Here is a 26,978-nt window from a genome sequence, read left to right as displayed (position 1 = left end):
CGGCGCACTGGTGCTCGGGGTCAGTCGCCGCCTGGACGCCGGCTCGGCGCTGCTCACGGCGGTGCTGGCCGTGACCGGCGGTCAGGTGCCGGTGCTGGCCGGACCGGCGGCCGCCGCCGTTCTGCTGTATGCCGTGGGTGGGATGGTGATCACAGCGACACTGTGCGTCAGGGTGTTCGCGGCGGTCCGGGCGGCCGCCGTCGAAGGTCCGTGATAGGGTCGTCAGAGGTCTTTGAGACCGTAGAAGGCCTCTGAGAGACGTCAGAGGCCGCTGGACTCGACCAAGGACGTGAGAAAAACATGGAGGGTACGGGAGCGGACGCAGGATGCACGGCAGAGCGTGAGGTACGGCAGAGCGTGAGGTACACACGAGGAGGATGCCGCATCCTGATGATCCTGATGATGCACGGCCACGGGGGAGAGTGGAGCAAAACACCCTGCCGCAAGGAATGTGAAGCCGTTCAAAATGTGCTAAGACACGTCTCCATCATAAGGTGAAACCAAGGCCATGGTTAATAAATGAACGACAACCACATGAAAAAGTGAACAATCAGGCCATGGAGGGGCTGTTTGAGGAAAGCTTCATTAATTGTCTTATCATAACCATACTACTTCCGACTGCTTTCGGATCAACATTGCATAGAACACTGTGTAATATGTACCTAATATTATGTAATAAGTGAATGCTAGAGCTGCTGTTTTACTATAATCCGTCCAACATTAACCCGCGCCCCACTGGGGTCTGTGTATAACACGCCCTACTGGGGGGGGGGGGGGGCTATTCATAACTCCGAAACTACTGGGCCGATCGTCAAAATTCAAACGGCGTCTGATAGCCCCGGAAAAACTGTCGAGCGAAACCTAATTTCATTGACCTCGAGGTCACCGATGACGTCACAGGTCAGGTCAAAGTAAAAATTATTAGCATTTTGGCTTGTTCACATTTTGGGCTCTGGCCGCCGTCTTACAAGTCAGATCATGCTCATTTTTGGGTTCCACACTCGTGAACAGATGCTTTAGATACCTTGAGGGTACCAAACTTGTACTTTGATTTTCAGGTCAGGGTCAGGTCATCACAGGTCACGAAAATATTATATCATGCGTCGGTCACGTGACACATGTTTTATGGTCCATTTAGGCCATAGATTTCGAATTTGATGTCGTCTATGTCATTCGAGGTCATTTTGAGTCGAATTTAGCTTAGGTCAGGTCACTTTCAGGTCAAAAAAGGTCAAATTTTGAAGTTAAAATTTTTCAACAAAAAAGGTGTCTATTGGATGCAGTTTGAGCTCAGGAACACGATGGTGCCATTTATATTGGTGTACGATGTCAAATACGTACTGAAAAATTGATTTGAAAAATTAATAATTGTGAATTTTTTGCAATAATGCGTATAACTTGGCCATTTTTGAAGATATTTAGCTAAAACTTGCTAGAGTTAGTCATGATCATGCGTTCTGTCACATATATTCCGGTTTTTTTTTCGAAAAGTCAAAAACTTTTTGAAAAAAATACAAAAATATAAATTTTGAATATTATTATATAAAATTTTCGAAATTTTCGAAATTTTGAAACTCCGAGATAGCAGTTTGATAGCGCGGTCAATTCTGAGTCCTTTCATGCAAAGAAATTGGATCTAGCTTAAAAACTGAGCTCTTGGGAGCGATTGCCGTGGTTCAATGTTTTGCGTCGAAATCGGACGAACATGACGTCACTCTGACGTCATTTCCGGCCGACCTATGGTAGCTACGAAGTTCAAATTTTGACACAAGGTGTCAAATTGATGCAGCTAAAGGTACCGAAAGTTTGGCGTCGATCCGTCAAGCGGTTTGAAAGTTATTGCGGAAAAACGGGAGGGGGGGGGGGCTATAAATAGCCCCCCCCCAGTGGGGCGCGGGTTAAAGGGACACTCCCACCTTAACATTAGTTTTGAGTTGAGATAGCCAAATTGGTGGCCATGGCCTGCAAATACCGGCTTGGGCACTCACAACATCGAAAAATGCTTTAATTCGAAGATGTGGAATTTCAAACTTGCAGTTTTCGGATTCTAAGGGGCTAATGCATTGGAATGCCCCCTTAGAATTTGTGACGTCAGCGGAGATCTAACGATTTTTAAATCTTAGACTAAAACCATCGTTAACACGTGTTGGTATACGCTGCTTTGCGCGCAACGTCTGCCGCACTTTAAGGCTGCCAAATTATTGCTTCCAAATAAAGTCGCTAGTAACAGGGGAGATCCCAAAAAGTAAACAAAAGTAAAAGCCTAATATCTTGAAAACCAGTGAATATTTTTCGGTGAAATTTGGTAGATATTCGTTTTCGCTCTTTCTGAACCAAGGGACATCACTTTCATGCCAATTCATTAACTTTTTTGAAGGTGGGAGGGTCCCTTTAATATTTTTCGCCAGAACTACTCACACTAACGTGTCTATTTTCATCATGTGTTCATGGATTTTCTTCGGAAAACTCAATAGCTTTATGTCATATGTAATTCAACGTCATATTCTATGTATCGCCATGAATGTCCTTGTACAGTGTTACTGCGTACCCAGTGTTTCATCAACGATGTGTATCATGAACTGTAAGCGATTGCGGCGTCGAAACCAAGTCATTTGTAAATTCGTGTCATCACACCATACAGAAGGCGGGCCTCCATAGCTCTGTCCACTTCTACAGTTGACGAGACGCCCAGCAGCTGGAAAGGATTGCAGTATGTGTATGGAATAGTCCTCTACATGTACAACTGAAAATTGTGCGCACCTCTTTTATTATAAAACAATTCAACAATAAGGGTGCCAGTCATTATTGGTATTCTTGTACAATAAAACGGATTGACGTCACAGCCGGAGGCAGATTTCCCTGGGCGTGGGCAGCACCACAGACAAGTCACTCGTCCATTCCTATCGAAGCGTCAAACTGCCGTTTGGACATCTGCAACAGAACAGAGGAAACGTGCTAGTAATCAAAGCGCTTACTTAGCGGCGCGGTGACAAGTGAACTGTGAAAGGTGGATGTGGGAATGAGGCTGGCTAATGCGACTCCTCTTACCTTTCCTTTTTTGAGTTTCTTCAGCGCCCGCGCCTCGCTGGCAAGTTCGTCCCACTCGTCCTGGTCTACCTCTCTGCTGCGTTTCTTCTTCTTTTTCTCCTCTTTCACCTCCTTCCGCTTCTGCTTCTTCTGCTTCTGCTCCTGTCTCTTGGCCTTAGACTCGCTCCACGGTTTGGCCTTGGCCGGCTTGGCCCCGGGCCAGGCGCCCGTCTCGCGGTAGGCGGCCAGCTTGACCTGCCGAGCCGCCTCGCGCTCCGGGTTCCTGCGGGGAGGCTCGGGTCAGCGACTCGGCTCGGGTCAGCGACTGAGCTCGGGTTAGCGAGTAGCGACCCGACTCGGGACTCGGAAAGCTCCTTATACGGTTCCTCCAACCCGTCACACACGTACAGTCGCAATTCGCAGTCACCACCGCACACCTAAATCAGCTGCTGTAGAATGAGGAAACTTGCGGATAGGGTATACAATCAATGCAATGGATAACTAAACGGCCATACGGATATCTCTGAGCCTGCATAATTTAAATATATTCCGAACACGCATTCTTTCGAACTTACAGGAACGCTGAACGCTGTACATAATCACGGGTGGGGGAGGGGGGGGGGGGGGGGCAAAGCCGAGGTAGCCTGCCGTTACAGCCGCAAGCGGGCCCGGTGCGACGGTGGACGTTTGTGTCACATTCACCTCATCGTGACCCCAGTTATTGCCCCATTTAGAACCGAGGGGCCCGAGAGTCACACGAAACAACAGTGCGGGGAACGGCACTGCAATTCGAAAACAACACCACAACCACGGTCGACTGCCGCGGTCACCGGGACATAATCAATGTTGACCTTTCGCCACCCTAGTGGTTACCGTTTAGCAACTCTTCACAAGCTAACAAAAAATGCTCAGTCAAGGACAAAAAAAAAAAATGAAAATCATTCTGAATGCATTACACGTTTCGATAGGTTGTAAATGCCAGCAATGCTAATCTATCAGTGAAAAGAAACCCAACCAGTCGCTTGCGTTGTGCACAGCTGCAACCGACATAAACTTCGACTGCCACTCTGCTAACCCGCCGCTAAAAGACATACCACACTGTGACCTTGCTGCCTGACCGAACACCGGTCGTTCAATCCTTTCGCCGGAGGCGGGCTCGAGGCGCTCCTTTTGTTGCAGTGGCCACCCGAGTCCTAGTCAGGTCAGTGACACCGGCGGTGGTTATCGACCGACCGCTGACCCCCTTCCCCCCGGCTATCACAACTGAACAGTGGGCACTGGGCACCGACTGACCCCCGGTCATAGCGGCTGGCCAGTGGGCACCACTGAGCCCCAGCTATAGCGGCTGAGTGCAATGAGCACCACTGAATTCCGGCAATCGCAACTGAACATTTTATTTTATATAGGTACCTAGTAACTCTGCTGAGCACCACGTCCACCGAGTATATACCCCCAGTCCCAGACAGCGGGACACACTTTGTTAGCAGCTCAGATCACGATTCCGGTAAAGTCGTGCCATCCGATGAAGGTACCGTTCGCACGTCAACATCAGGGATCACATATAACGTAACGATTAGGCAGATGATCTGAGCTTCATAAAATTTCCACCAAAAAAGGCACGTATAGCGCCAGGCTATGAGTTAATTCGGCAGTCACTGAATAGATGTTGATGTTTATAGTTCGAAAGGCTTACAATACTCAGATTTCGCGAAAATACTTTAAAGCGCTTTTCTAATCTCCTCTCCCGTCAAAAAGTTTTTTTTTTTACCCTAATTCCAGATACAATCCATCATCAAACCCTTTCTCGAAACAAAACAAAAGGTTACATCAACCTATCGTAAGGATATAGCTTTTTATGCGGGAAGGACAGCGAGCACTATAGCAGCGAGGCCGGAGCCAAGCCGGACCCGCAAGAGACGAACCGAGCCAAGATGTCTGGCTCCCAAAACTCACTTGTAGGGCACCGAGTTGAGGTCGACGTCTGCTGGAGTGAAGTTGGCCACCTCTGCCGTCTTCAGCTCCGGCATCCTGGGCAGCTGCAGCAGCCCCATGGCGGTGGCTATCTCTCCGAGAGGCAGCTCTGGGGACCGGGGGAGGAGCGATCAGACGGAGCACCCAGTACGGCGCGGTAAAGCGAATATCTTTAACACTGAATGTGCCCGGGCAGTGAATAAAACGAGCTTGTTACTTAAAACATTAGCAATTCTGCTCAAATCAAGCTACTGATTATATATTTATTGATACAAATATTGATATAACATTTACTCGTTCTCTTTACATTTCGGAGGCTTACTAAGAAATGAATGGCCTGACTGGACAGCACTAGACAAAAGCTGTGAGGCGACACGAGGCCATGCAGGTTCATTCGGCAGTATCAGTGACATGGCGCCACCTGCCGACTGAGCCGGCAGCCAATCGTTCCGCACCTTTGACGCTGAATATGAGCCGGCACTCGTGTTTGGCGTAGGCCTGTACGAAGGAGACGAAGGCGCGCGTGGCGCGATCGTAGTTGGCTCGATCGGCCAGCTGCAGCTGCCGCAGTTCAGTTGTGAATGGCGCCGGTGGCGGCGGGGCCTCCTGTTCCGTCAGCGTTACCTGGGGAGCCCGTAAGACTGGTTAGCCGGAGTACTAACGGGTGCACCACCAGCACGCTGCACAGGTTCACCACCCAGGCAAAACACGCTATGAACAGAATATTGACATTACTTTTCCATAGATACAGTAACATCTTATCGGATGTTGCTAGGTCACCAAAGACGTCTACACAAACCAATAAGCATATTGGTTCCCAGATCAAAGACTATCGTTACCAAGTTGAGCACAGTGAAGTAGCTTTCGGTACCTACAAATCGTTTGGTTAAGATACAGGAACTGGAAGTGGCAGGTCTGCATAAGGCCATGACCATTTGGTTGAGCTGCAGTAACAGGATGCAGTCTATCAGTATGTGTCCACCTTTTGTTGCTGGAACTGGATGCATATAACCAGTATAACGCCTTTTGGGGCGACTAACGGAGCGAGCGAGAGGGTGGGCCTTGCACGTGCGAAATTGCGAGGGTGTACCTCCAACTGACTTGTGCACGGCACCCTACTAACCGGTCTCTAGCGATATGCCAAATTTCAGCACAATCGGCCCAGCCGTTCTCGAGATCTGGGAGCGGCACCCTGCACGTGCGCACGTGCAAAATGGGTCCCAACTGACTTGAGCACGGCACCCTACTAACTGCTCCGTAACCGTGTACCAAATTTGAGCGCAATCGGTCCAGCCGTTCTCGAGATCTGGAATCGACCCCTGCACGTGCGCACGTGCAGCAGCACCCCAACTGTGGCACATGGATATGCATTGCCTAGTGGGTGCCTACCTACATACCAACTTTCAGCGCAATCGGCCCAGTAGTTACCGAGATATTGCAACTATTACAAAAGTGACACCTCTTCGTTTTGCACGTGGCACGTGCATAAGAAGTCACCCACATCACACATGCATCGGAAATAGTCCAATACTTGGTAGAAGGAATGAAGCTACCCTACAAAAATTACCGCATGTAAATCGGTCAAGTGGTTGCTGAGATATAAGCGTCGCAAAAGCGTGACCACGGCCGGCCGGCCGGCCGCTCATACTCAGAAATTTCCGTTAAAGGTAGTGTGCCACCTTTGAAAGATTTCCCATTTTATTTTTCCTAGGATAAGAAGCTTCTGTTTTTACCTAATATCGCAAAAAAAAAATCAAAAATGGGCCTGGAATAGTGCCTTTTTCGCCTAAAAGTTTTTCGGTTTTTAGATATGTATAACAACTGTAGTGGGCTCACCTGCAAACAGGCATCGGGCAACAATCGCGAATGCGGCGCACTTGTGACAATAAGCAAAGGTCATTATAGTGTTACGACCATACGACGTACGGGAATGAGTTATCAGCTGTCTAATCGTAGACAACACAATGTCGAGCCTAAAACTGTAAGCCCGTATTGGTATTGTTTCTTTTATTTGGCTGTCGGACATTATTTATGGTTTGAAATATGATTTTATGTAAAATAATTGATATGAAAAAGCCGTCTTATAAGTTATGACCCCATTTCACCACACGCAAGTGGCAGAAATGACAATGATCAGCTGACGCATTTTTCTTGGCCGAAGTCAGAGCGCGCGGCCCGACGCACCACGCGTATTTGGAAATTCCGACCTCGACGAGCATCAGAAGCCACCTAACAGGCGTGTTCGAAACCGCAGGAGATGATGATGAACGGGTTTATCGAAACTTGATTGGATGAGCATATCGGTAATAGCGATTTCAGTGTGTGCATTTATTGTTCATAGTGGTGTGAAATGTGGTTGGGGTACGACCGACAACCCGTCGGGGCGAATTTCGCACTGGGGTACTCAAAATTTGAAGAATTTAAGACGTTTCCATGAGTTTTGAAGGTATGGATAAGTTCTAAAAATCCGGTTCTCCTTATCTGGGCCATTAACTCCATACGGTCCAAGAAAGCTGGCACACTACCTTTAATCTAAGGAAAGACTACGCTCGCTTCGCTCGCTCCGTAATCAGTACCGATGTACCCACCTTTTGGTTGAGCTGCAGGAATTGGATGTAGCTGGTCTCCGTGGGCAGCAGCAGTACCAGCGCCGCCCCCTGGTGGCCGCTGCGGGCCGTCCGGCCGCAGCGGTGGACGAACGCGGCCGCCGAGCTGGGCGGGTCGTACTGGACCACCAGGTGTACGGAAGGAATGTCCACGCCGCGCGCCATCACGTCCGTGCAGAGCAGCACGCCTGGAACACACGTCACAGGGGGACTGAAATAGAGGGAGTCCAGACCGCGCGCCATCACGTCCCTACAGAGCAGCACGCCTGACACAGACAACAAGGGGAGTCATCGCGACGCGCACAGGCGTAATATTCCTAGCACATACAGAGCAATACAGACGGCTTTAGCGACAAGAGTAGTGAGGTATGTGCAGAACACTCAACACAGTAACGATTAGATGCGAAGCGTATTCCCAAGATTCGAGTGTAGGCTACTCACCGGATTCCATTTTCCTGAACTTGTCAAAAATCTTAAACCGTTTATTTTTCATCTTGCCATGTATACTGAGAACATTCGGACACTTCACCAGTCTGGAAAATAAGAGATAGTAAGTCCGTCAATACAGAGTCCGTCAATACAGAGCACTTACAAAGTAAAACAAAAGAGGTGTCTGTGGGCGAGCACCCGGTATTTCTGCTGTTCCGCTATATACCGGCCCCAGGGCGACGCGACACAACCACGTACCGTTTGACGACCACGGTGAAGTACTCGACCATGGCGCAGGTGGACAGGAACACCATCACCTTGTGGCCGAGCGCTACCCGCTGTCGCAACAGGTGGATCAGAGTGCCCAGCTTGTGCTCGGCCGAACACACCATGTAGAAGTTCTCCAACTGATGCGGGGTCCGTGAGTCACCTGAAAACAACAGAAGAACGCTGAAAATGTCTGAAATCACCGAAACTCAGACATGCAACATCTATCAAATATTCGATAAAACAAACAATTTTACGGCAGTGGCTTTGGCCGAGTTATCTTACAAAAGCTGGTAAATGGATGGGAAACTCTCATGACTCATAACTAGATGGTCGCAGAGACGCCAACTGGTAAATCGAAAGCTCCAGCGAGACGGACGACATAAAAAAGGTAAATGCGCCTACTCAGGTCAGAAAATGGTTCCCAAAAACAGACTGCCGAGCCAGCCGATGCACATTGACAAATGTTTCATACGCCACTTGACATGCTACTCATAACCAATCAAAATACGGTGGATGCAGGAGGTCACCTCCGTCTCGCTCACCGGTCTGTTTGTCGCGCACGGTGATGGCCACCGGGTTACGCAGTCCGGCGCGCACCAGTTTCTGCACCTCGTCCGTCTGAGTGGCCGAGAAGAGCCCGGTGCGCCTCTGTCGCGGCAGCCAGCTGAGAATTTCACTCAGCTGCCGCTCAAACCCCAGGTCCAGTAGACGGTCGGCCTCGTCCAGTACCAGCACTTCCTGTGGAGGCGGGGGAGGGGGAGGGGGGGGGGGGGCAGCTGAGCAGCGCCAACCAGCACTCCTTGTTTGAAGTGGGACAACCACAGAATTTAGATGTACGATTAGACACCGAAAATCCACCCAAAGAAATCGGCACTAACAGGAATAAAATGAACTGAGCCACGGATTCCCTCTCCCTCCAGATCAACCGGACGACTGACCGTCGATCCCTTCCTTCCGTCCGAGTATCACCCGGTCCCGGGCGCTCACCAGCGCTTTGACGGCAGCCTGCAGCCTCGGCCCTGTCTCCTTCCTCTGCAGCAAGTCGTGCAGTCGGCCCGGCGTAGCCACAACGATATTAGCGCCGTGCTCTGCCAGCCGGCGCGCGTCCTGGGCCGCCGATGAGACGCCACCGATCACCAGCTGTCGCGAGAACTGCGGCGTCTCGAGGAGGAACTGGTCCAGCACCTCCGCGATCTGCGTGGCGAGCTCGCGGGTCGGCGAGACCACCACCGCGTACACGTCCTGCTTCCGCACCTCGGTCACCTTACTCTGCCGGGGGAGAGAAGGAGTCATCTTACTCTGCCGGGGGAGGAAAGGAGTCATCTTACTCTGTGGGGGGAGGGTAAGGGGTCACCTTACTCTACCAGGGGAAGAACGGAAAAATATTAGGGGGTAGCGAGGGTCGTCTTACTCTGATGGGGGAGGGATGGGGGGATAGCGAGGGTCGCCTTACTCTGATGGGGGCGAGGTGGGGGGGGGGGGGGGTACCTAGGGTCACCTTACTCCGTAAAGGCGAAAGGTTGCGGGGCTCATCAGAGTATATAGAACCAGTAAAACGCCTTTTGGGCGAAGAACGAGCGAGCGAGATAGTGAGCCCTGCACGTGCGGAAGGATGAGAAGGTACTTCCAACGGACTTGTGCAAAGCACCATTCTAACCGGTCGCTAGCAGTGTGCCAAATTTGAACGCAATCGGCCCAGCCGTTCCTGAGATCTGGAAGCGGCATTCTGCACGTGCGCACGTGCAAACGGGGTCCAAAATGACTTTTGCACGGCACCCTACTAACCGGTTCCCAACCGTGTACCAAATTTGAGCACAATCGGCCCAGCCGTTCTCGAGATCTGGAAACGCCCCCCGCACGTGCGCACGTGCAGTAGCACCCTAACCGCAACACATGGGAATTCATTGCCTGGTGGGTGCCTACCTGTATGCCAAGTTTCAGCGAAATCGCCCCAGTAATTACCGAGTTACTGAAATGGGAACAAATTTGGCACATCTCCTTTCTTATTTTGCACGTGCAGTGGGGGTCACTCACATATATCAAGAGTATCCGACCTTTGGTAGAAGGGATGCAGCTACACTATAAAAATTACCGCAAGACAATCGCTCAAGCCGCTGCTGAGATATGGGCCTCTCAAAATCATTACTTTTGCAAAACTGCTTGAACACCCCTGACTTTTCACGTGGCACGTGCCACGACGGTCACTGAGGTCTGAGATGCATCAAAAGTAGTCAATTACGGGGTAGAAGGGTAGAAGGGATGGGGCTACCCAGCAAAAAAGACCGCAGGTCAATCGGTCCAGCGGTTGCTGAGATATAAGCCTCTCAAAAGCGTTACAGGCCGGGCCGGGCCGGGCCGGGCCGCTCATACTGAGATTTTTCCGTTATATTGAAAAGACTTCGCTTGTAGATATAAAACTTTATCGGAATTCACTGGGATAGTATTGCGTATGCAAGTCCAAATATTTCGGCCAATATTGTTTGGCCTTGGTCACTGGACAACATATATTTGGACTTGCATACGCAATACTATCCCAGTGAATTCCGATAAAGTTTTATATCTACAAACATAAACCTGGGAAAAATATGACTCTAAAACAGCACATATCAAGACTTCGCTTCGCTCGCTGCGCTCGCTCGCTCGTAACAACGGCTCACCTCACTCAATGCAGAGCAAAGGTCAGAGTAAGGTCGTCATTTTTGACTACCTTACTCTGCCAGGGGAGTATCGCCCTTGGGGGTCAGTACAGGGGTCGTAAGAGAAAGTGTATCCACTGCTCCGCAGGAGGGCTGTGGAGAGGTTGGGTACGACCAAGACATTGCCTCTTTCGGCCGGCGTGCCGAGATGATTCGTCTCACTCGCCGACGGCCGCGTTTCTGTGGGGAAGGGGGAGGCGGGATATTTTCACTGTCGGCGTGAAGAAGGAGAGGCCAGCTGGCTCAACTGGCATGGGGGATTGCCCATGGCCTTACCTTGCCGACAAGTAGGCAAATACTCTGGGGGTGGGGAAGAGACTACAAAGGGAACGAGTGATTGTACATCATGCTCACCAGCAGAATTTCCATTAGTGGCACCAGAAATGCCACCGTTTTGCCACTGCCAGTGACTGCCTCAACAGCCACATCCTTATAGTTCATGAACTGTGGAATGCAGGCAGCCTGTAAACAAAAAGGTAAAAGTCACACAACTGAATCCACTGCCTTGACCAATGAATCATGAAAGACCCAGTACCATATTTGACTTTGAAAGCATGCATTACTACTCAGTTATTGTTATTTCAGCATAATGATGTTCCATGTGTGGTAAAATGGTAAATTTGTGGCATTAGATTTATCCTGAGCTTGGTATCGCTGCAAATAGGATTTACAGCAGAATTTAATGTGATATTAACCTTTGCCCCAGTGGGAGGGGGGGAGGCATATGTTACCACCCTGTCGCGTTTTTTTTTTTTGCGTGTGAATAAAAAACCGCGGCGCGTAGCGCCGCGCCGCGTGGAGTACTTTTCAGTTTTCTGTACATCAATTTTGGACAATGTGTGAAATTTTTGACCCCAGGTCATGTCAGGTCAGGTCAACAGGTCAAGTTGACTGACCAAGCCTAAAAAAGTTTGCAATCGTGTTCAGCCTGCAGTGTTTGTCACGGAGATTTTAAACTTGGTGGATTGTATGATGTTGTGGGCGCCTGTAATTCGCATATCTCGGATTTTTTATATCCGTGACCTAAGGTCAGGCCAGTGGCGTGACCTTACCATTATAAGTCAATGGAGAAAAATTAAAATGCCTCTAGATCCGTGTGTACGCATAGGAACAGGCCAAACATTTCAGAATCACAATGATTTGGACTACCCGTGACGACCAAGGTGTCTTTTTTGCTGATAGCCTCTAGAAAGGTCATTCAAGGTCATTTTAGGCTACAGATTTTTGCCAATAACTCGCGATTGGAAAGAGATAGAACGCTGGGGATGGCCTCATTCTGTTTGTCTTGTTGAGACGCATCGACTGATATGCAACATGACCTTTTCCGGTCAGGTCATGACCTTGACCTGAGGTCAAATTTTAAAGTTGACCTTTCAAAGTCAAATTATAGTTCATTCGACGCATCTCGGCGAGAGGAACACGATTCTGGCAATAGAAATGTCGTGTCCTTTTTTAGTCAAAAGTTATTGTCGAAAAAACATTTCGTAAAAACAGCTATTTTTGGAGTTTTTGCCCTCTGGAGGCTAAACCGTTGACCTGAGGTCAATTTTGACGACGACCTTATCAAAAGAAGAGTTCAAAAGCTATCGATCGCTTTTCCATGCGTTTTTCTAGCAATCATAGTTCCTGGGATAATGGCATGTTTTCTGAAAAATAAAATGACAATTGGCAAATTTTGACCTTTGATGACCTTAGGGGAGCATTCCAGTCTAGGGGTAAAGCATTTGCTTCTAGATTCGGCCATCCGGGTTCTATTCCCGGGCAATGCATGTGACATTGTCACTACCTGACCGCTTGGAACAGCGTGAGAGTTCCAGTTAGCGCCTTGGTCTGCTGGATGTGGTGCTTAACCCAAACCAACCAACCAACCTTTGATGACGTCTGGTGACCCCAATGTTGCTCTAAGATGCAAAATGACTGAAATACTTTCAAACGTACGCATTGAGCGCTATCGACTGCTCTTTACCGCGTCCTTCTAGCCCTCTTAGTTTTTGAGTTAGAGGTGGGTGGTAACATATGCCCCCCCCCCCCCCACTATGGCGAAGTTGGCTGAGACCGCCACTGGGGCGCGGGTTAAGAGATGACGGCTGAGAGAATTACAGAGCCACACTAACAAGCAGCAGCTTCAGGTGGCATTAAGAAAGACCAGATGAGAACAGCTGAGAAGACAAGAGAAAAATGCTTGAATGCATCAACCACTGAATTCAGAGTGCCTGATAGAGCTCAGCTTGTTCAAGTTGGAAAGAGCTTGCAGTTCAAGTTGGAGCTAATTCAGCTATGATATTGATTTTTCATTATCAACAATTCTACTCAGTACAACTAACCTGAACAGGAGTCATTGCTTTATACTTCAAATGTTTCACAATCGTGGTCATGACTGGTTTTGACAAGGGCAAAGCAGCCCATGCTTGAGTCATTGACATCTTGGAGTCACACAATGGTTGCTGATATCTGAAATGAGATATGAGGTGAAAATAGGTCAATGAATGCCTAGAGACATCAATGAGCATAGGGATGGCATTCCCATGATAAAAATAAAAAATATCAGAGGAGTTTGGTCTTTGGATGAGCTTCCAGGAGCCATTTCCAAGCAGCCACAGGATTATTTCTAAGAGGAGATCAGCTGTATGTAAGCTGTACAGTAAATGACTTGTGGCCAGTGGCACACCAATATTGATTTTGAGATTATCATTGTTTGTATCATAGACATAGGCAAGATGTAGAATCAGGATGACCTTAGAGGAGCTTGGAGGAACAACAAGATCTATTTTTCTTTTAATTACAGGAGGCTGGAGAAGCTTTAGAAGAAGTTGCAGCAGCCACAGAGACAGATCAAAGATCCATAAAAAACAAGGAAATTTGACATTGCTATTGGTGGATGGTGGCGCAAATCAGATGGCAAATGTCATGGTACCTATCAGGGATGCGGAGCCGAAGCCGGAGTCGGAGCCGGAGCCGCCGGAGCCGGCATATTTTGCCCGGAGCCGGAGCCGGAGCCATGAAACAATATAGCCCGGAGCCGGAGCCGGAGCCGCCAAAAAAGGGGGCGACTCCGGCTCCTTTTTATCTTTTAAAGAGGAAAAAAAAATAATTGACCTAGTTCGGTTTGACAGTACAAGGCAGTAAAACATATGGTACTTACGCCATGGGCCATCAAGTGAATGAAAAAAGCCGAATATCCCCAGTATGCAATCAACTTCCTGTCTGCTTCCCCCTCCCCCCCCCACGTCTACTGCATCCCCAGAACATGAGGACCGGTCATCAGGTGACGGCCATTGTTTTCAAGCCAGTGCAGTGGACTGAGACTCCCAGCACTGTCTCTTCCCACCCCCACCCCCACCCCCCCAATGCAGCCGAGACGGGTGTCAGCTTACGATGGCTCAGTGAACCCCGATTCGCGGCGACTGCTTTTCCAATGCCATCGCTTCCTAGTCCTTTGTTCTGCCAGTTCTCTCCAGTCTCCGAGGTGCGTTTGCGCGGGGACGTGGTGAGCCGGTCATGGCAAAGAGTAACGCGTATAACCAATCCAATTTTTCTTCCACCCGTTTGATTGCATAGGGGATGTACTGAGTCGGAGCCGGAGCCGCCGGAGCCTGACCATTTTACTCGGAGCCGGAGCCGGAGCCGGAGCCGCCATAACATTTCACCCGGAGCCGGAGCCGGAGCCGGAGCCGATTTTTTTTCTCCGGAGCCGGAGCCGGAGCCGGAGCCGTCTGAAATTTCCACGGCTCCGCATCCCTGGTACCTATATGTGCAGATGAAGCCTGGTTGGTATGTTGGTACTTGGTAGGTTGAAGGTTGTAGGTTTTAGGCTGGTAGATTCTAAGTTGTAGGGCAGGAGGTAAGGTAAGATCAGGTTAAAATGTTTTTTATCTTCACTGTAGGTACTTATCTACTTCTACAATCTACACATTTACCAGTGTCATGAAGGGTTGCCTGTGCTATCACCAAAAAGTCAAAACAAAGGTCTACACTGGAATTTATTTTAAACAAGAATGCATATACCCATGGTAAGTATTGAATGATAAGGTATACAATGGCACTGCTTGAATAAATTCACCAACCCAATATCCATTATCAAATATAGCCTTGATCCAATGTTTGAATACTGCATTGGAATTTGGGTAGCTGGCAAGCATAAAAAATATTGCCTGGCGAGTGACGTGACATCACTGTAGCCTGCAGGTGAAAGCCGAAACATGTTTTATTGCCCGAGGCATAACCGAGGGCAAAAATGCTTGTTGAGGTCTCCGCCCAAGGGCTGCCGTGGCGTCACAAAGGGGCGAGGGCAATTATTCTTCATCATTGCCCTACCCCATACAGTATTCATTTTATTACATTGCCCAACCAGACCCCATCTCGCTAATGGATATCATTAAATATGTTGCCGCTGAGAAGAAAATCAGTTGGGGAAACTACGAGGAGCCAAACAAAAATTGGATTAGCCAATCAGCGGCAGGAGTGGGCGGGGCGATGACCATATATGGTCATAAAATCAGACAACTTCATCTTTTCAATGAATTTTAGCATTCAAATGAAAAAATAAGGCATAAGAATGTTTTTAACCACACAAGGCCTACACTCACCCGGTGCATAATTAACTGGCGGCTCTAAATCGCGGAGTTACAACGCAAGGTCAAACCGTGATTGGCAAATATGGCGGACTGAAACAGACGCGCCAAAAAATGTAAGCAGTATCGTGGTTTAAAAATGTTATTATTTTTATTATTTTGTTTATGGTTTTTCTAATTGTAGTTAAGTTATTATTTTAGAATTAAATATTTCTGTTTATTGTAATGAAATTAAATCTTTTAACAATTTTCTTTCATAAAACCAATCCATTTATTGAATGGCCAGCTGATTGTGACGCCCAGAACCTGCAGAAAAGCCGTTTTCCTATCGCCATTTTCGAGTCAATTCGCCGAATTTAATCAAATTACACTAATTCCTAGTGAAAAATGGAAGCCTTTTCTCTCCAATAAGTGGACGCGATACCGCAAGTACCGGCTTGTTATACCGTTTTTCACCCTTAGTGGCGGGGGCTGCATTTATGCCCATATATGGTCATCAAAAGTCCATTTATTGACCAATCCATTTTTTGACATTCGCCTCGTAGTTTCCCCAACTGAAATGAAAAAATCAAACATTGGTGGATTACTGACTACTGTTGGCCGTTGTCATGGTGTCAATAACAAAAATAAATATCCCATCAGAGGAAAATTATAAGTGAAAATTACGGTGAACAGTAATTATTATACACACCCAGCTAACGTGCGATGCAGCAATAATAGAAAACTGTGCACGTGTACCTCACATGTCTCGCGTTTCGAGAAAATACAAAATGAGTCAAATAATATTCTTACTGACGCTGCAGCTGCTTACATAAACAGGAATAATACAATCGACGTAATGATTGGCCATGAACACTGCTTTCGTATCTTCGTTGTGACCTTTGTGAACGGTCGTCAAGTTAGATGTAAGTGAATCCTAATCTATAATCTAAGATTCGGAATCAGGTGAGCCCCTACGATTTGTACCAAATTTGGTCAGTGGATAGTACGTAACGTCCTGATTACGATGCACCCAAAATCTAAGCTCGGCCCGCCATATTTACGAAGTTACGGATGTTTTAATTTCAAGGTCATTCGGGAGAGCCCCTGCAATTTCCGTCAAAATTTGTGTACGGACACTCTAGATGCTCTTCATTCAAGGGCGGATCTAGGGGGTCGTTTTGGGGGGGGTCACCAGTCGGCCGACATACCAGGTCTGGTGAATGAATTCTGACGACCGGGGGGGGGGGGGGGGTAGGGAGCGAGTATGTCGAGATCAAAAAATGACATTTGATCTTCGTCGTTTATAAGATGAAGTTTTATCGTAAGTCACTCGGCTCAGTAGTTTTAGTTAGTGAAACCCACCTATATAGGAGCGTCGCCACGGATTTTTTACTGGGGGGGGGGGGAGGCGGGTCGACCGACTTAAAAACCCAGAAGTAGATATAGTTACCTCACTTTTAGCCTAATGCATTAGTAAATAGTAGCATACAGTCACGATCTCTCTTATTGACCTGTGTATGAATCGGCGGCGCGAAGCGTCGCAAAAATTTGCAAAAAAAAAGTTGTCAAAACACAGCTCTAAAACACAAATATTACAACCTTTTTAGCATGCTAGTACAAGCCGGAGTTCCTTCACAGTACACATATGAATTCCGATTCAATTTGACACGGTTGGTGTTATTACAGTCACTGTTATTTCTCTCTTATTGATTGGTGTATAAATCGGCGGCGCGAAGCGCCGAGAAAATTTGCAAAAGAATGTGTCGAAACACAGCTCCAAAACACAAATTTTACCACCCTTTTAGCATTGCAGTACAAGCCGGAGTTCCTTTACAGCACACATATGAATTCTGATTCAATTTGACACGGTTGGTTTATGTAATTACAGTCAAGATTTCGTATTGACCTGTACGTATGTACATAAATCGGCGGCGCGAAGCGCCGCGAAAAATTTGCAAAAACATTTGTCAAAACACAGAGGGGGCCTCCTCTCTACAGAGGACCACCGATCTCTACTGCGGGCCTCCTCTTTTCACAGGGCCTCTTAACTACAGAAGCTACAGGGCCTCCTCTCTACAGAGGGCTTCCTCTCTACTGAGGGTCTCTCCCTTTAAGAGGGCCTCCTTTACAGAGGGCCTCCTCTCTTCAAAGAGCCAGAGGACCTCATCTCTGCAAAGGGCCTCCTCTCTTCAGAGGGCCTCTTCTCTACAGAGGGCCTCCTTTCTTCAGAGGGCCTCTTCTCTACAGCGGGTCTCCACTCTTCAGAGGGCCTTCTGCATTCAGGCGGTCTCCTTTCCACAGAGGGCCTCCTCTCTACACAGGGCCTCCTCTCTACATAGAGCCTTCTCTCTACAGCAGGTCTCCTCTCTACAGAGGGCCTCCTCTTTAAAGGGGTCTCCTCTCTACAGGGGGCCTCCTCTCTACTGAGGGCCTCCTTTCTACAGAGGACCTCCTCTACAGAGGGCCTCCTACCTACTGAGGAGTCAGAGGGGCCCTAGCGGTCAGACACAGACACTAGCGGTTATTCACTGGAGGCCCCAGGAAGTAAGAAGGGCCCTAGCTGTCAGGCTGGTCAGAGGGCCCTGAATGTCCTGACGTGATTTTTGGGATTCCCGTGAATTTCTTTCGCCTCAGACGTGATTTTGACCTGCCAGGGCCCAGGGGCACTAAAAATAAAACAAACAAAATAAAAAATGAAAATAGGACATCACCAAAATTAAGTGACCGAAATCCGTTGAGTTTTTAATTTTGCGTATAGGTAGGGGCACCACGAATTAAATTCATGACCATCCCCTTGGAGTTTTCCTGGATCATCCCCTGGTGCTCGCACGGTTGAGACAAAAACGAGTAAGATTCTGGTCTTCAATACGCCTTTTCACGCAACACGATCCAGAAAAACAAAGGTATTAGCTCAGAAGTGTTTGACAGGTGATTTTGAGCATGCAAGACGGCGTCTATAGCGCATTTAGGTCTTCGGCTTTTGGGGGGGGTCAAATGACCCTCTCAGACCTTTTGGGGGGGGTCATGACCCCGTGGACCCCCCCCAGGATCCGCCAGTGTCTTCATTACGAATATCACAAAATTTAAGCTCGGCCCGCCATATTTACGAAGTTACGGAGGTTTGAATTTCAAGGTCATTTGGGTGAGCCCCTGCGATTTCCGTCAAAATTGGTAGACGGACATATTACATCCTCCTCATTACAAATATCATAAAAGTTAAGCTCGGCCCGCCATATTTTTCAAGTTACGGAGTCACAAAGTTACGGAATTTCAAGGTCATTCGGAGAGCCCCTCCGATTTTCGTCAAAATTTGTATGCGGACACATTACATGCTCCTCATTACGAATATCGTAAAAGCTAAGCTCGGCCCGCACTATTTCAAAAGTTAGAGATGTTTGAATTTCAGTGAGTTTCAAACGTCAGTAACTTTTGAGATAGTGCGGGCCGAGCTTAGCTTTTACGATATTCGTAATGAGGAGCATGTAATGTGTCCGCATACAAATTTTGACGAAAATCAGAGGGGCTCTCTGAATGACCTTGAAATTCCGTAACTTTGTGACTCCGTAACTTGAAAAATATGGCGGGCCGAGCTTAACTTTTATGATATTTGTAATGAGGAGGATGTAATATGTCCGTATACCAATTTTGACGGAAATCGCAGGGGCTCACCCAAATGACCTTGAAATTCAAACCTCCGTAACTTCGTGAATATGGCGGGCCGAGCTTAAATTTTGTGATATTCGTAATGAGGAGCATCTAGAGTGTCCGTACACAAATTTTGATGGAAATCGTAGGGGCTCTCCCGAATGACCTTGAAATTCAAACATCCGTAACTTCGTAAATATGGCGGGCCGAGCTTAGATTTTGGGTGCATCGTAATCAAGACGTTACGTACTATCCACTGACCAAGTTTGGTCCAAATCGTAGGGGCTCACCTGATTCCGAATCTTAGATTATAGATTAGGATTCACTTACATCTAACTTGACGACCGTCCTTTGTGAATTATTTAGAACTGTAATATCTCCTACTGGTTGGGTACAGAAATAGTTAAAAATTATACACAAGACAAAAAAGCTACATTCATTCCACTTTGAGGACGTTTTTTCAACTCTAACTTTTTCATGCATGGAATAACAGTTTTGTCCTTGCTTTGTTGAGCACAATCGCCGACTTTTTACTGTCTCTGACGCGTCGATAATGTGTCCCAAAAGGATACATTTACTTGTCTCTGGAAGTCTTGGCTAATGCTGAAAATGACGTAATATTGATAGGTTTTAAAAATACACCTGATAGATAAGCTCTTTTATTTTAAAATCATTTATGAAAAACTACTCAGAATAATAAAACTGTTGTTTTACCATTTACATCCTGATTTAACGTCACATGCAATATTCGTAGGCTTTTTGGCGTCATCAATTACTCCAAGAAATGCGGTTGGCCTATAGGTTTGACGGTTCCATGAAGTTCCACCAAAACGCTTATTATTGGCTGGGTTCTGTTGTGGGCGGGGCCTGAGCTGTTGGTTATGGCTCGGCTCGTGGCGCGCGCGCTGGCTACCTCCCTCTCTGGCGAATTACTGTCGCGGCCGGGTGGTTCCGGGTGTTGGTGTTGGAGGAGGTTCTGTGGGACAAGTCCTGCCACTTTCACGGTGAGTAGGGGCTAGGGGAACATGGCTAGGGAGCGATAATCTACTGGTATGATATCAACGACCCGTCCGGAGCTCCAGTTTCGTCATGGCTCTATAACGCGGGGATGGGGAGGGCCCTTTCCATCCCTGCGTCCGAAATGGAAACAAAATGAAATCTGGAGGTATACGCGACTCCTCCCCTTCCCGCGAAGCCAGCATGGTAAGTGGTGCTGGAGACTGAGGAGTGTTGAGCTTCAACGTCCGTCAGGCTACCCTGGATCGATAAAGGTACCAGTACCGCGTACTGGCCCCGTTCGGCCCAGCGGGACTGGGGGAGGGGGGGGGGGGGGTTCCGGCGAACCAGCTGCGGCACGTGAAGCCAACCCCGCTTTGTCAACCAGACAGGTGCACGTCCCCCCCCCCCCCCCAATAAACACTCCACAGTTTCGGGTCGACGGATGCGACCGCCGACCATTCCCATGTCGACGGATGCGACCGCCGACCATTCCCATCGGGAGACTGTTGGTAGGTATAGAGTAGGGAATGCGACCTCCTCAACGATTTTCCATTATTCTTCGCTTATGAGCGCTGCAGTAAAAAGTTAGTCACTCTATGTTACACGAGTGCCTTGTGATGCGGCTTGATCGGGGTAAGGGAGTGCAGAGTTGTGACCTGTCCTGTGACCGATTGCGTTGTCGTTGCAGCGCACCATGACGCCCCCTCCGAAGTTCCCGACCGTCAAGCTGGCCAGCGGCTATGAGATGCCGCTCTTCGGCCTCGGCACCTGGAAGGTGAGTAAAACCCGGCAGTGTGGGTCGCTCACGGACGGTAGTAACCGACTATGGATTCACCGCAGGAGGGTGGGCGATGACTTTCTGTCCCGAGTGTGGAGCTATGCCGAGCGGCGAGCAGTTACCGTTTCCTGAAAGGTACTTCACCGAAATCTCTCAAAATGTCACGGAATAAGTGAACCGCACTGAACCGTACCAATCCATGTCCTGAGCTCACCGAGACACGTCCTGTCATCACTGAAATGTATTGACCTCGTCCTGACCTCATCGAAATGTGTCGTGTGACGACTGCTTTTTGACCCCACCAGACGTTTCCTGTCTCCGGGAAAGGGAGGGAGCAGTCACCGGCACCCGGTGGTGCCGAACCCGAATACGCGATTTTGAGTGGCCTGATGCATTGTCACTCGTCAGGTGCGTGCTTACTGCTTAGTAACTGAACTCTGCCTGTTGGCTGACGAGTGGTGTTAGCTGATGCCTGCTGATACTCGAGGGGTGTGCCGGGTGTCGTTCGTTTATTAGTTTGCCCTAGTGATCTGGCGTCTGTTGCAGCTGCTCGCTCCCTCTTCCCATCCCTCCCCCCCCCCCACGCTGACCCCGGCTCCACCGCTCCAGTAATCGAGCGTTGGTTCATCGAAGAATCTCAACCGATCGCACTATTCGTGATCATCGTTTCGTCGAGGTACGAAACATAACATTGACATTTGAATACCGTGATATGTCGGCTCGTCAAGTTGGAAGCTGAAGCTCGTCCGTTTGCTCCTGTCTATGCCCCCGAATTTCATTCCCAGTCACCACGCCCGACCTTCAGTCCCCGGTCGGTAGCCCGTCGGACCCTCTCGCCATGTGCGCTGGCAGGAGGGGGAGGGGCGTGAGAGGGACTCGGGTCGACAGCCGCGGCTGCGTGAAGGCCACGCCGGCTGTCGGCAGCCGCGCCGGGCGCAGAGGGGAGGGCCGGCACTCGGCAGCATTTATTTGTTCTAGGAGCGGACTCACAGAACCTAACGGCATATTTGAATTGATAGAATACAGTGTCATGTCGCAGGTTGTCGCGATAAGCACTTGACACGACTGACCGTCTGACGTTGGCATAGCAACCGCCAACCACCCACTTATTGTATTCTTGTCCCCTACCTATCGTATTTTAAATCCCATTTCAGGAATCTGATTGAGTGCATATCGTACGTAGATATTTCAGCAATTCCCGAAGAGAATGACTATTTCTTGTCGATCCACGTCCTCCGATGAATGGCATGAATCTCCCCCACCCGCTCAGATGGAGATGCATCGTGCAAATAGCAATGTTATACGAAAATGCACGGCACATCGTCAACCGCCATAGTTTCGTCAGACTGATTGGAAACTGATCAGAAATCGCATTGAACTACATAGGTAATTTTGTTTACGTAATGTATGTCAGTCCTCCATTGACCTGTTGTGTTCAGTTCATTTGCTGAACGGGTGGCTCCGCGCCGGCGATTCCAGGTCCACCGGTGTCCACTTACAGTCCGTCAGCGGCCGCTGAGCTGACGGACCGGCCGGCGGGTGGACATAGCGCACTGCCGACCTTGAGACTTGGGCGGGGGTAGGGGAGGAGTGAGAGCAGTCCATGCGTGGCCGGTCTCCCCGCCGTCTCCCCGCCGTCTCCCCGACAGCCGCGCTGCCGAAGACGCCGGATATCTGAGGGAACCCAGTGGATTCGGCCATAGGCGGCGGAACGAAGAGGGCACCGCGGCACCGTGCCCCGCCCCCTTTGTTTTTGGCATTTAAACATTAGCCCTGTGGGCGTTGCATGGAAAGAATGGGACCAAAAGTCGGCAGTACCCCCCTTAATTGAAGGTGTTCCACCGCTACTGTGCCTGGAAGAAGAAGTGGATGATTTAATAAACCATTCGATAGTTCCATAAAATTGGAATAGAATAGGTTCTGACGGAATAGATTCAATAGACAGCACATGCATTTATCACTCCGCCTGTATATGTATCGGAACCAAGATTGTCTTGTGCATGTCAATCCGACTTTATTTGTGACTGTACGTGTTTGTCGCCAGTCGGAGCCGGGCAAGGTGAAGGAGGCGGTGGAGACGGCGCTGTCGCTCGGCTACCGGCACATCGACTGCGCCCGGGCCTACCAGAACGAGGCTGAGGTCGGCGAGGCGCTGCGCAACAAGATCGCCGACGGCACCGTCAAACGCGAGGATGTCTTCATCACCAGCAAGGTACGTACGCACGCGCAGGATTGGCCGAAACGACCGAGGTGCTAAAAGCCACCCCAAGTGGGACACCTCGATAAATGCCTGAGTCTTATGTCTGAGTATAAGGTGTCATGCCGGAGACACAAAGTGCGGTCCGCAGACACACCCGTGGTATCGTTGTAGGGGAGAGGATTGTGTGGGTAGTAACTCGGATAAAGGCACCGTATTTTGCTTCCTGAGTATGTTGCTTCCTAGAAGTGCCTCCGTTCCTGAAGAAACAATACCGTTGATGACTTCTAGGAAAGCATTCGTTATGCGTTGCTATCGTATCTTCTAACCCATAATTTTAACCCTCGTTTCTGACTCAGTATCGCTCTAGTGTGTATCCGTAACCTGGTCTGTCCCCCAGCTCTGGAACACGTTCCACTCGCCGGAGCTGGTTATGCCCGCTCTGAAGAAAACCCTGGAGGACCTCGGCCTCGACTACATCGACCTTTACCTCATCCACTGGCCCATGGGCTACAAGGTGAGACCTGTGCTGCTTACGAGAGGGGACCACGGTGGGTGCACGGCCGGCTGGAAGACAGCTCGGCTAGTCACAGGACGTGGGCTTAGCTCGAGGTCGTGAGGATACGACTACCCGTGACGGAGTGAATTTACTGTGCGATCGGCGCATGGATCTGCCCCGATTATCGAGTCTAGCTTTAGGAAGGCCGGGAAGGGGACCGACCGGTGCTTGGCTAGCTACCCGGCTCGCAGGGTCTGTGTGCCTGGGTGGTTTGACCTTTGGGTCCGTGGGGCCGTAAAGGGGCTGGCTGCAGGCCCCTGCCTGTTTAGCGGTCAGCCCGCAGCTGTGGCGAGGTCTGAATGGGCCGTGTGACTGGGGGAGTAAAGCGTTGGTGCAGAGTGCGCAGGGACCCAGCGGCGGGTGGGTAACCTCGGCGCCCGGCCGGTCCGCAGGAGGGCGGCGAGCTCTTCCCGAAGGACGCCGACGGCAAGATGCAGTTCTCGGACGTGGACTACCTGGACACGTGGAAGGCGCTGGAGGAGGGCGTCAACACCAAGCTGGTGCGCTCGCTGGGTGTCTCCAACTTCAACGAGGAGCAGATTGAGCGCGTCATGGCTGAGGCTAAGGTGCCCGTCTGCGTCAACCAGGTGAGTCCGGGCTGTCAGAGCGAGTGAAGTCCCCTTCACTAGCGGGGTAGGTTCACTATCGCTGGGATATAACGAACGGGACAGTAATTGGATAGGATTTACGGGACACAACCTGGTGGACTAATCTGTATCCTCTACGAGTTGTGATTTTTTACGTTTTACGTGTACTGGAACTAAAACAAAATCGAACGTCCGTAGAATAGCACCGATAAATCTATGTAGTCCAGTGGAGTGTTCCCTATTTTCCATTTATTTGTTATTTGAGTTATCACTAGGCGAGCGACTTCTGACTTTTAATCTGTACACGTAAGCAGCGTCCCCCTCGGTCTCAGCGGGACACACTGTAACAGGATACTGCTCTCTGTGACGGCATTACATTCCGTCCCGCCCGGCGTCCTATTACCGCGTGACTCCTGTCGCGACTGCCGGCCGCCCCGATCTGGTGCGGGTCGTTGACCTTCTGTCCTCGCTCTCGCGCTCTGTTATCGGGACGCCGGTCCCCACAGCAGTGGTCCTGTCCCTTCCATGGCCGCCGCTATTTGTACAGTAATCGTTGCCGCCCATCCATTCTCCGCCGACCGCCGGGGCTTTCTTCACTGGGGGCGGTAGACTTTCTCTAATTGAACCGAGGAGGGAGGCATACGTTAGGTATTTGCGCCATCTTTTTTTTTCCTTTGTACGAGATCACGTACGCATAATTTCACAAAATTTCATAGATAAAGTGGACGAAAGTTATACAATGTGTTAGTGTTATATCGGAAATAATGTTTTATCCATACGTTTATGCGAATAACTTTTAAGATCGACGTCTTTAAGACGGTTGGGGCCCTTGGGTATCTGAATCCCGAATAACGGTTTAAATTCAAATCCATAAAAAATACCCATGGCAGTTAGTGCTTTATGCAAATTACCTCATTTGTAGTTTCTGTGTAGACGGGGAATAAAAAATAGCCCTCCCGTGGACGCGTCACCGGCCTCACAGTGGGAGTGTGGGGACTGGGGAGAGAAAAGTGGGTCCGACACGGTCTGGGACACGCTGTTGGACGGTGTGCGGCGTGGTTCAGCCCACGCGGCGTATGGAAGCCCCTTATCAGTTTGTACCCGAGTCGGCGGAGGCGCTATCGCGGCGCCCCACCACCAGCGGCGGGATGAAGGCTCCATTGACATGTATTCCACTTCCATGTTTGTGTAGTTGACAGTGGATTATTGAAGTATGTGATTGTGGACATAGGGCAAGGTGCGTCGCAGAAATGGCCGCTTAGCTGCCCATATATGCTTGCGCGTGACCTGACTGGGCTGAATTGTTAGCAAGTCTGACGGGTGAACTCAGACGATGTTTTTAGGTGAAACTTTTACTGGGTTTTCAAATTGTTTTATACCACCTGGAATAATTCGACGATTGTAATAGAAAATAAAATCGAGTGTTTACCGGTTATTGTTTCGAACGCCATAATTATCATGTGTTTCGTAAACTATAGAGTTTCTTATATAATATAGGTACGGTAAAACTTATATTGTAAGAGTAACCGTATAACATTTATTCCCAGCATTCAATTCCACCTCTCTGATTGTAGGTATATATCTTATGGGTGAATGCCAGTGACAAAAAGCCATCCATCCACTAACGTCAGGCATGTGGTGTTTTCTGACACCTTTGCCTAGTGAAGTGTTCAACAGTTGACCCTGATCCTTTCCAGGTGGAGTGCCACCCGTACCTGACCCAGAAGAAGCTGATGGAGTTCTGCGCATCCAAGAACATCGTCGTCACAGCCTACAGCCCGCTGGGCTCCCCAGACAGGTAGGTTCGGTGCTGACAGGAGCAGAGGTGGCCCAGTTTCCTTTCACACAGCTCACGCTGGCGGTCTGACCGGACGCTGGGCCCCGTACGACATCTGATAGCGTGAGACGAGACAGTCGGCAGGACTCCTGATTAGTCTGGTACTCTGAGATGTGTGTCGGAGACGTCGGCATACACTGCCTGGAGCGACGGGAGGCCGCCGTAGAATCTGTCCGGAGTCCGGCCGCTTATCAGCCCGTCTGGCCCGTTTCAGTCCCAGTCCGCCGTATCTGGTCAGATTTAGACTCACCCAGTCTTTTCGGGTGCCGCCCCACGTTTTTTTTTTTCAACTGCGGTAGATATTTAACAAGCTGATCTCATACCTAACCCGTGTGACCCACCTTCAACTCGCATGATCTGTTTCGACCTCTGTGAACTTAGTTGATCGACCCCATGAGACCGTTATTGCGACCAGCCTGTGACCCAGCGTGTCCCGCCGTTCGTCACAGGCCGTGGGCCAAGCCCGGTGACGTGGAGCTGATGGACGAGCCCAAGCTGAAGACGATCGCCGAGAAATACAACAAGTCGGTGGCCCAGGTGCTGATCCGCTACCAGCTGCAGCGCGGCAACGTCGTCATCCCCAAGTCGGTCACCCCCAGCCGCATCAAGGAGAACATGGAGATCCTCGACTTTGAGCTCAGCGCCGACGACGTCGCCGCCATCGACTCGTTCGACAACGGCGGCCGGTTCTGCGGGCTCTCGTGGATGAGCCACCACAAGTATTACCCGTTCAACGCCAAGGCGTAACCCTGCGCCCGACTTCCGATGCTGTTTCATGATACCTGCCACTGTTAATACACGTCCGCTGGGAGCGGAGCCAGTCA

At 49.5% G+C, this 26,978-nt stretch overlaps 2 protein-coding genes across 13 annotated transcripts; one reads left to right on the top strand and one right to left on the bottom strand.

The window, feature by feature from the left end:
* Positions 1-2,750: 2,750 nt before the first annotated feature.
* On the bottom strand, positions 2,751-19,761 carry LOC122382206 (ATP-dependent RNA helicase DDX55-like). 12 transcript variants are annotated; one of them, XM_043367242.1, is made up of 12 exons: positions 19,703-19,761; positions 13,324-13,450; positions 11,354-11,461; positions 9,291-9,572; positions 8,846-9,041; positions 8,292-8,463; positions 8,046-8,137; positions 7,587-7,792; positions 5,454-5,622; positions 4,981-5,107; positions 3,049-3,310; positions 2,751-2,931 (listed from the first exon to the last, which is right to left on the bottom strand). In XM_043367242.1, the coding sequence occupies exons 2-12, from the start codon at positions 13,420-13,422 to the stop codon at positions 2,887-2,889; spliced, it is 1,758 nt and encodes a 585-aa protein (XP_043223177.1). In that variant the 5' UTR covers positions 13,423-13,450; positions 19,703-19,761; the 3' UTR covers positions 2,751-2,886. The 12 variants fall into 12 exon arrangements, with proteins under 12 accessions (XP_043223177.1, XP_043223178.1, XP_043223182.1 ...); XM_043367243.1 differs by having other exon boundaries at positions 19,725-19,756; XM_043367247.1 differs by having other exon boundaries at positions 19,528-19,738.
* LOC122382207 (aldo-keto reductase family 1 member B1-like) lies at positions 19,604-26,978 on the top strand. Its single transcript, XM_043367250.1, has 7 exons — positions 19,604-20,201; positions 20,885-20,971; positions 23,019-23,186; positions 23,572-23,688; positions 24,123-24,317; positions 26,015-26,115; positions 26,604-26,978. The coding sequence occupies exons 1-7, from the start codon at positions 20,079-20,081 to the stop codon at positions 26,899-26,901; spliced, it is 1,089 nt and encodes a 362-aa protein (XP_043223185.1). The 5' UTR covers positions 19,604-20,078; the 3' UTR covers positions 26,902-26,978.

This window comes from Amphibalanus amphitrite, unplaced genomic scaffold, assembly GCF_019059575.1.
Source record: "Amphibalanus amphitrite isolate SeventyFive unplaced genomic scaffold, NRLGWU_Aamphi_draft 000135F_arrow, whole genome shotgun sequence".
Classification (NCBI taxonomy): domain Eukaryota; kingdom Metazoa; phylum Arthropoda; class Thecostraca; order Balanomorpha; family Balanidae; genus Amphibalanus; species Amphibalanus amphitrite.
Note: the sequence above shows the minus strand (reverse complement) of the source record. Positions and strands in the feature narration are given on the sequence as shown.